Consider the following 9,790-nt stretch of genomic DNA (forward strand, 5'->3'; position numbering starts at 1 on the left):
TTTAATGACAAAGTAAGACTTCAAAGAAAGCTCTATCCAAATAGAAAATTTGAAAACCCAAATGAGTGGGACCATTTTCTCTCTCTTCTCTCTCTTTGAAAACTTGAAAAGCAGTGCTTTCATCCACCCTTTTTGTTTTATGAAGGGAAGAAAATCCACTAGGAGTGAGATGGGGTAAGAAATTTATTATAGGGACTAGACCTTATGTGATTGCGAGAGGAGCTGGGGAAGTAGAGAATCAGAGAGGTATGGTGGGGGCATCCAAAAAAGTTACTGGCCAGGGACCACGAAGACTTGCTGGTGGAGACATCTATACAAGGCGTTGCCTCTGTAACTCTTAACAGATTTTAAGGCTCTGTAATTCCGTCGGCTGGTTAGTCAGGAAACCGGACATGAATCGGGAGCCATGAGAACAAAGGGGAACCTATGGAAGTAAACTGGACCCCACAAGGACAGTCTGAAACCCACGCCTGTCTCTTACCAACTCCAATCTCAAATCCATGCATGACCTGCAGGAGAAGCTGGTGTTCTTCTCCATGAAGCTGCACACCACCTGGCCCAGTATTCAGAGAAGCTGAAGGAAGAGATCCGGTGGGATCTGGTGGAGCTGAGGCCGGGTGCTGCCCCGGCTAACAAGGCCAGCCAGCAGTGGCTGCTTCACTTTCCCCATCAAAATCTCGTGCAGATTTCCTTTTTGGGACAACTCTACCCCAGAGCCAGTCAGAGAAAGAATTCTAGGATACATCAACTCAGCTTAGCAAATTTGGCACAGAACAAAATCATCCCACAGTTCAAAGAGTAAACTGCCCAGGGTCTCACTGACAGTACAGGAACTCGGAGTGTGACACAGTGAAGTACCTCCTTCTCAGGGAGTGGCATAGTGTTAAACGCTTGGGCCCAGGAGTCAGGGTGCTGAGGCAGGAAGCCTGGCTTTGCCATTTGCAAGCTGTGTGCCCCTAGGTAAGTGACTTAACCTCTCTGATCATAGTACCCATGTCACAAGGTTGTTGTGAAATGAAATAATGTACATACAGAGCTCGGCATAATGCTGGACACATTGGGAGGATGTGTGATGGACATTACCGTGTTTGCTGTTATTTTCCATTTTCTAGCTCTTCCAAATACATGGACACTGTCCTTCCCATCCTCTTAAACAGAGGTGTGGTCACATGACTTGCTTTGGCCAATGAAAATGAGCAAAAGTTCCAATGTCACTTTCTGGTAGAAGAATTTCAGGGCTGTTGTGGGGTTACCCCGGCTCCCTCTTGCCCTGTTCTGGTGATCATGGGGACACACATCGATATGCAGATTAAGGTAGCCTGATCCTGACACTGCAGTAGGAAGGAGGCTGTCCTGGAGAGTCACCCAGACCCACAGCAGACTTTGCCTGAGCAGGAAATAAACCTTTCTTGGGTTAAGCCACTGGGATGTGGGGACTTATTTGTTACTGCTGCCTAACCTAACCTAGCCTGACTCATACAGAATGTAAACCAATGGATGTTAAAGACATTATTATCAGTAGTGGTATTGGTAGTGATATGATTGTTATCAATATTGTTAGTACTTGAACTTTGCAAAGTGAGGGAACCATTGTACACTGTGGCTGGGGAAGGAAGAAGTGACCTCAGGGAGAGAGAGACAGGTTAAACAACAGGATCAAGAAGGAGATACCTGGTGGGAAGGGAGATTAAAAATAGACTGGGGTTGAAGGGAGTTCCCACGAAATTGGGGCAGCAATTGGCTGCAAAGGAAGCTTGGCAGGTGTTTCCTAAAGCCTTCTGTATGCTGAACTCAGGGTGGTACTGGTTTCTCCACCTTTTAAATGAAGGGGATTACTCAATATTTTAATTCCTTTGTGGGGAGTTACTCAAAAGCTGTTGAAGGGTGAAGTGATTAGAAGGTTACTGACACAGATAATGATGTAAATCAGACAGTTTAAACTCTAATGCCTGCAGAGAGAAGGTGAGTGGTGTAGAGCAAAAATGGAGCTGAATGAGGAGCAATAGGGGATGGTGGGGACTGTGGAAAACTAGAGAGCAGGTGCCCCTTCTATAGGGAGGCAGCAGTTTCTCAGCCCCAACAGATCTTCACCAGGTGAGAGTGAGGGTCCATTTTGACAGATCCTCTCATTTTTAAAAGAAGCCAGAAATTTGTATTTTCCTGTAACTTTTTTTTTTAATGTTGGCTATTGATTCCTATTTTCTGAAAGGTAGAGTTTATCAGATAAATAACATAGGAAGACCTGTTTCCAGTGGTTAGTCTTCCAGGTTGATCCCCATTAGAAAGGCTCTTCTTGTCCTGATTCACACCCGGTTCTCTCCCAATTGTGCCCCTCAAGGTTCAGGATTCTACCTGTCCACAGGTAGATGACATGGAGGGGGAAATGCCTTCAGGAATGGGAGAAACTTTGAAATTGAAGAGAGAGTGAAGTTCCTCCTTGATGGATCTGAGACAATGCTGTGCTGCCTTGATTTTGAAGGTAATCGGTTTAAGGCCATGCCAATCATAAAATGTGGAAAAGACAAAACAAAATGTTGTACCCACCTATGAGTCTTTCTATGTTAGGTAAGATGTATCTGGGATGCAGGTTATAGAAAATCCGATTCAAATCAGCTCAACGCAATAAAGGTAATATCCAGAGTATATAAAGAACCACAAAGCAGTAAGAAAAAGATGACAGTCCAATAGGGAAGCAAGGGAAAGACTAACAGGATCTCCAAATGGCCGATAAGCATCTGAAAAAGCTCTCAAATTCATTGGCCGTTGGGAATATTCAAGTTTAAGACACAAGATTCCACTCATGAAAAGCCACGATGAGATGCATGCCACAGGTGCCCAAGTGAAAAAGTCTGACAATAACTACTATTGACAAGGCTGTGAAGGAATTGGAACTCTCACACACTGCTTGTGGGAGGGTAAAATGGTACAGCCACTGTGGGAAACCATTTGGCAGTATCTGTTAAAGCTGAACATATGCCTAGTTTCATAGCCAGCAGATATGCATGTAAACGTTCAACAAAAAACATAAGCATGTAACATGTGATACCATTTATATAAAGTACAAAACCAGAAAAAATTAATCTATGCTGCTGAAAGTTAGTGGCCACCCTTAAGGGGATTTAGGGACTTGGGCTTCTGGGAATGTTGATGATATTCATTTATTGGTCTGGGTACCACATCCACAATGTGGTTAGCTTGTGAATTTTCGTTTATAATTTGTGCACTTTTCAGTATATATGTTGTATTTCAACTTATAATATTGAAAATAATGTTTCACTGGTAAGTAAATTTCAGGCATGGTTTGATCCAGAGCCATGTGATATCATCCAGTCTTAGTTTCTCTGTGATTCTCTCAGCTCTGCCTTCCTCTGGATGCGGAACTTATCCTCAAAATGCCTTCTCTCTGGTTCCAAAAAGTCCCCCTGCACGTTAGTCTTCACATTTAGGCGAAAAAGAAGATAGTTCTTCCCAAAGTTATTTACACAAGTCCCGAGCTTCATTCTAATTGGACTAATTAGTTCACGTGTCCAGTCCTAGACTAAGTGCCATGCACTGATTGGTTTAGGCTGGGTTACCCGGGGGACCATCTCTGAACCAATCACTGTGGCAGGGGGTGGAATTATGCTGATTATCTTAAGCCAATCAGGGCCCAGCTCTGGAGCTGGCTGTGTGCAGGACGTCAATCCAACCCCAACCGCGTGGCTTTTACCAATGGGGTAGGGAGGGGAGGATCTACACCACGATGTGACCACATGCCCAGGACATTTTTTAAAAATTTGTTTTGGAACAATCACAAACTTATAGAAAAGTTACAAGCAAGGTTCAAAGAACTTTTATTTTCCCTGAACTATCTGAGAATAAATTGTCAGTCTGGTGCCCCATGGCCCCTGAGTATTGTAGTGTGATGTATCCTAATACAGGACGCTCCACTATAAAGATAACCTTTGTATTCTACTGGCAGGTACTTTGAAACAGTGTCATAACCCACATTGCTCCGAAAACTTTCCATTTATTCATCTATTTATATCTACGTGGCTAACTTCAAAGGGTTACTATCTGTTACTCTCATTTTTAACGTTGGTGCTCAAATTGTCCCAGATTTGGCCACTGGGAGCCCTTCAAGATGGCTACTGTGTCCTTCCATCTGTTGCCATCATTCTTTGGGCACTTCCTTACTTTCTCACCCTAAAAGACGTTCCAAGCTCAGCTTGTACCTTCCCTACCCCCATGCTCCCCCTCCCCAATCCCCACCCCGAGTCAAGCCATTTTCTCCAGGAAGAAAGGCGGATACTTCTGATGGCTGGTGGCCGACCCCTCACCTCCAAACGACCCCTGGGACGCTGATTTCAATGCGGCGGGGCCCGGCCAATGGCAGAGGCATTGCTCCAGCGGTTGCCATGGAGACCGCGGGGCCGCAGAGCGGCAGGCGGTGACGTCACTGCGGGAGCAATTGCTGCGGCCGCATCCTCGCCTTCACCGGGCCCCCGGGTACTCAGGGCCACCTCTGGGCCAGCGGGGTGGGACCAGCCTCCCCAGCCTGCCAGGCCCCCACCCTCTACACCCAGGGCCAGCAGCCCAGCTCTTCTGAAACTGCAGGGCCTGCGAGGTCTTTGGAGGCCACCGCCAAGAGAGGGGAGGCAGCATCTTCAAACCCTCGGTGGTGCGGCCTTGCCAGGAGCCAAGCGCCATCCGGCAAACACTCACCTCGGCTTCACCGGAGCGTGCAAGCCCCTGGGAATTCCCAGGAACCCTCTCTCAGAGGGAGACCGTGGAAGGCAGGACACTGACAGCCCTTCAGTCCCGGGCCGGGGGTTGTCAGTGACTGAGCTGGACGGATTGGACTTGCTTGTAGCCTCCGGCTGGTGAGGCCTCACTATCACGTCGACTTTGGGAAGGGATCGTGGCATCCTGGAGAATTTTGTGGATTCCCGAGGCAGCTCAGGTGTGCACCAGCGGGCATACTGCTGCCTCCGAGAGCTAGGCAAGATGCTGTTTGGCGTAAAGGACATTGCACTGTTGGAGCACGGGTGCAAGGCCCTAGAGGTGAACAGTTACAAGTCCCTGATGATCCTGGGCATCCCCGAGGACTGCAACCACGAGGAATTTGAAGAGACCATACGGGTCCCCCTCAAACCGCTGGGCAAGTTCGAGGTGGCTGGGAAGGCCTTTCTGGAAGAAGACAGATCCAAGGCAGCCATCATAAGGCTAGCGGAGGACATCAACTACTCGGTGGTCCCCAGGGAGATCCAGGGCAAGGGAGGGGTGTGGAGAGTGGTCTACATGCCCCGGAAGCAGGACGTGGAATTCCTGACCAAGCTGAACCTCTTCCTGCAGAGCGAGGGCAGGACCGTGGAGGACGTGGCCCGGGTCCTGAGGCAGGAACTGTGCCCCTCAGCGACGGGCCCCAATGGGCTGCCCGCAAGACAGTGCTGTGCGCCCGGGCCGGGGGAGAAGCCGGGAGCTGGAGCCACCGCCCGGGTGGATGAGACGCCGCCGCTGGACTCCTTGAAGAAGGAGAGCAAAGCTGGGGATGGCAAGAGGGGCAAAAGGAGGCCCAAGAAAAACCGCCGCCGGCACCGTGCATCCGACAAGAAGCTGTGAGGTGACGTGGGGTGGCCGCGCGGGGCGCGTGAGGGAGAGCGGGTTATGTCTGAGTGGGCGTGGTCGAGTGTGGGTCATTCATTCATTTATTCATTCCACAGATTTGGTTGCACACCACAGTCCCAGGCACTGTTCAAGTTGCTGGGGAACAAACCCAACAAAATCTTTGCCTCCGTAGCACTCATGTTAGTGGGTAACATCTGAGTTACTTGGATCCATCTGAGCGAGTGTGGGAACTCTTTGAGTAGACGTGGTGAAAGCCCAGTGAGTATAACATCTGCTTGAGTGTGGGTCATTCACTCGTTCATTTACGTAACAAATATTTCCTGAGCACCTACGGTATGCCAGGCGCTGTTCTAGACCCTGGGGATACAGAAGGGAACAAAACAGACCAAAATCGTTGCACTCGTGGCACTCATATTAAATATTTGAGTAGTGTCGGTAACCTTTTGAGTTACTTGAACATATGGGTGAGCGTGGGTACCATTTGAGTGTGGGGGTCGCATCTGAGTACGAGTACCAGTAATATATGAGTTCGAGTGGGTAATATTTGAGTAGTCGTGGGTAACACCTGAGCGTGTGTAACCTCTGAAGAAGGGAGCCTCTCAAAGACCCACCAACTTCCAGCAACGGCGAGACCCCGAGGGACCAGCCGCGCAGTCGCAGTCGGCGCCGAAGCGGAGCAGCGCGTCTGACTGTTGCCATGGGGACTGCAAGCCGCTCCCGGCGCCTGCGCAAGTGTGTGCAGCAAATGGAAAAGAAACATGGTTGGCAATTCCAAGGTTTTGCAGGTCTCTTACCAGAGATGAGGGAAAAACCAAGCAGATCCCGAAATGGAAAACCCTGCTCTAGAGAAAGGCCGAGATCCCCCGCGGCCCCATATTTGGAGCAGCCTGCTCTTGCTGAGTGTGTGGGTGGGGATGTTCTACGGCCCCCTCTAGTTTGGGGCCCTGCTGGAAACCCCCTCATTGCAAAGCTTAGAGCCGTTTTCTGTCTTTCAAAAAGATGTACTTTGTGCCGCTGGCACGCGTCCGGAGTGGGCACCTTGTTTTGCACAGACCAAGCAGAAACCATGGGGGACTCGTGAGCTGCCTGCTCGCCCCTTCTGAGGAAATCACTGCCCCTGTGTGACTGTAAAACGCTGTCGCTGTTCTTTACAGGCCGAGTGGCCCTTACCGGGGTGGCCAGGCGTCGGACCCTTCTGCCTTGATTGCACACCATCCTGTCGGCCTCTGGAGTTAGGGTGTGGGTTCCCCCCACCCCCCGCCTCAAATCCCAGAAGCTCTGACTTGGGGCGGGGGTGGGGAGCGAGGGCGGGTGGGGGGAGTGCGGGTACTCCACTCCCTAAAGTGTAAAAGGCAAGACTTGCAAGCAGTGATCCAGAGGATGTTAACAATTAGGAGGTCATCTCCAAGAGTCCTTAATTAACAACTTTAATACGGACTTCCCAACTCTGAAGTCTGAGTCCCCTGTGGTGGCAAAGAGAAAAAAAAAAGGAAAGGAAAAGGAAAAAATCAGGTAAAATCTAAATATACAGGGGTAGACAAATCTCTTCTGCAGAGGTCTATGACCCGTGAATTTGCCAAATTTCCTTAGTTCAGGGATCTGCAAAGGTTTGAGCTGAATTTCTTTTCAAAAATGTAATTCACACACACACACACACACATACACACACACACACACACACAGTTTTCTTATCTATCAAACTGTAACGCTGGAGACCTCCGATAGGTTATTGTGTTGGGCGTCAGTCACATTTGTGAATTCCAACATCTGAGCCTTTTTCTTATTTCCGGGAGGCTGCCCCATTTTACCCTCCTATTAGAGTCAAAAACTGAAGGTTCTCTTTGCAATCCCACCCTGGCAACCAGGGTACAGGTAAGGGATCCACTCTCAGGAAGTTGAAGCCCGTTTTAGGTCCTTGAGCTCCCAGCAAGTGTCAAGAACAGAAGGAATTTTAGAATTCACTTCATTGACAAATGAATTGCCAGCTGCCTACCTAAAACCTCGAAGACTGATTTCTGTCCGTTTCCCAAGCTGTCTCTCTAGCATCTAGTTTCAACATCCTTTTCTTTTATGCAACAGTCAGGATAAAATTTTTCCTGCCATCTCAACACATATATTTGAACTTCTTGGGAGTGCATCCACGATCGAGAAGTTTGTAGCTCTATATTGGTCACTTTATTCCTTGTAAATTTCAACCCAAGCATGTGCACTCACATAATATTGTACTACTGCATTCATCTTTCCATCACAGAGTATGTGCTCGAATAAATGCCACACAAGACTCAGGAGTATTTGTTCGTTGCATGCTGTACTTCCATCAAAGCCTAATAGTTGTATAGTAACAAGGGGTGGTGTGACATTTCTTATCATACTGCAGTATCCAAACTGTATTTACGCTTATTATGGGTGTCAGGTGTTTCCCACACAGCCTTGATATTAGTGACACACAGCGTGAACGGTTGTTCAATGTGGCCAGTGAAACAAAAATTTCCTACCACTTCTCTTTCAAGTTTTCCCAGACTAGTTAAGGAGTTTTCTGGGATTACAATGCACCTGTTATGTCAAACTGTTACCATTTGAAGTTACTTATCTGTTTGTAAAGACGCTGTTGGCACAGTAGATCCCAAACAAAAATTAATAAGTAAATTGGATGTGCTGGCCAGTGGGAGACTGCAAGTGGCCTTTGCAAACCCCTAATTTCAAAGGTGGGTTCAGTTATAGCCCTTCATTGTCCTTTGTGATTGATGTGATGTTGTACAAATGTGAACTTATACAATAAATGTATGCTAATGAAATCAGTCTGCTCTTTGATGTGTTTGGGGATCCATAGAAGATTTAATTTGGAAAAATGATCTGGCTTCTATAATCATTTTGAAAACCCCTTCTGTGAGATGCCTGAAGTTTTTCAGGGCTACGTTTTTTTATTGTTACTGCCATTTTGCAGATGAGGAAAAGGAGGTTCAGAGAGGTGAAGGGGCTGGACCAAGATCACACAGCTACGGAGTGAGAGAGACAGAATCTGGACCCCGGCAACTGGCTCCACTGCACAGAGGGCTGGCAATGGGGCAGGGCTCCGGGAGAGGGGCTGGCTCAGCACAAGGAGGAATGATGTCTGGGTAGGTCCAGGAAAATAACCCCCTGGAGCTTCTGCTCAGCAGCCCTTGGTGAAGGGCAGGGATTCTGAAGGCAGGCTCTGAACCTCTGAGTGATCAACTTACACAATCTGTGATTGCCGTGTGGATGGAGTGGGTGATTGTCCACGTGTTCCCTAAATTGACTCCCACTCCCTTCCCTGTCCTGTTCTGTGCCCTGGGTGGCAGACCTCCCAGACTGCATCACCCAACCTCCTTTGCCCTCTGACTTCCTGTTGGGATCAGCCAATGGGAGGCGGCAGCAGAAGACCAGAGGGCGGGAGGAGAGAGAGGTTGGGCTATTCCCTGCTCTCTGCCTGCTGGGCTCCCTTCGTTTTCTGGCAATGGCTCTGTCCACCTACAATTACAGTTCCTATCAGGAGCACCCCCACCCCACCCCCACCCCCCTTCCACAGCTCCAGCTCTCACAGATTCCATATCTCTGCTTCTTTTTCTGATGAAGACAGCAGGTGCCTCGGTTTGGGGCAGGGAAGTTTGGAGACACAGAGTAGCGTAGGAAACAAGGCCAGGGTTCCAGTCCTGGCTTATCCACTTTCCAGGGTGTAAGCAAGTCGCTTAACCTCCCTGTACCTCAGGTTCCTCATGTGTAAAATGGGGATGGTAGTAACCCCTTTCACTGGTTTTGGGGGAAGAATAAATACGTTCAGACATGTAAAGGATTTAGCACCCTGGCTGGCAGGGAGAAGGCTGCCGAGTGTTGGTGACTGGGTTCTGGACCAGTGGCTACTGTGTTTTGCATTGAAAAACAACACATTATCCTGGTTTTCTTTCTCAGCTTCCTGTATTTGAGAAATGGCATGCTCAGCTCCATGGAGAGATGGCTCAACCATGCACTCCATCATTCAGCAAATATTTATGGAGCATCTTCAGGCACTGTTCTGGATGATGGCAATTCACTAGAGCACAAAACAAATAACTCAGCCCTAGTGGGGCTAAAATACTAAAAATAAATAAACAAGGAGGTATCAGGAAGTGGTAAGTGCCGAGATTAAAGTAATTCAGAATGATGTTTAAAATCTCGTGGGGTAAAT

The 9,790-nt window shown here is 48.3% G+C and overlaps 1 protein-coding gene across 2 annotated transcripts; it reads left to right on the forward strand.

Moving 5' to 3' along the window:
- Window positions 1–4,440: 4,440 nt before the first annotated feature.
- LOC119521486 (paraneoplastic antigen-like protein 8C) lies at window positions 4,441–9,552 on the forward strand. 2 transcript variants are annotated; one of them, XM_037819818.1, is made up of 2 exons: window positions 4,441–5,602; window positions 9,535–9,552. In XM_037819818.1, the coding sequence occupies exon 1, from the start codon at window positions 4,987–4,989 to the stop codon at window positions 5,599–5,601; it is 615 nt and encodes a 204-aa protein (XP_037675746.1). In that variant the 5' UTR covers window positions 4,441–4,986; the 3' UTR covers window position 5,602; window positions 9,535–9,552. The 2 variants fall into 2 exon arrangements, with proteins under 2 accessions (XP_037675746.1, XP_037675745.1); XM_037819817.1 differs by lacking the exon at window positions 9,535–9,552 and adding an exon at window positions 5,703–8,405.
- Window positions 9,553–9,790: the final 238 nt, after the last annotated feature.

Source organism: Choloepus didactylus, chromosome 27, assembly GCF_015220235.1.
Source record: "Choloepus didactylus isolate mChoDid1 chromosome 27, mChoDid1.pri, whole genome shotgun sequence".
Taxonomy (NCBI): domain Eukaryota; kingdom Metazoa; phylum Chordata; class Mammalia; order Pilosa; family Megalonychidae; genus Choloepus; species Choloepus didactylus.

Coding starts and splice junctions, on each gene's coding strand:
- LOC119521486 (XM_037819818.1), top strand. CDS start 4,987: ATGCTGTTTGGCGTAAAGGACATTGCACTGTTGGAGCACGGGTGCAAG.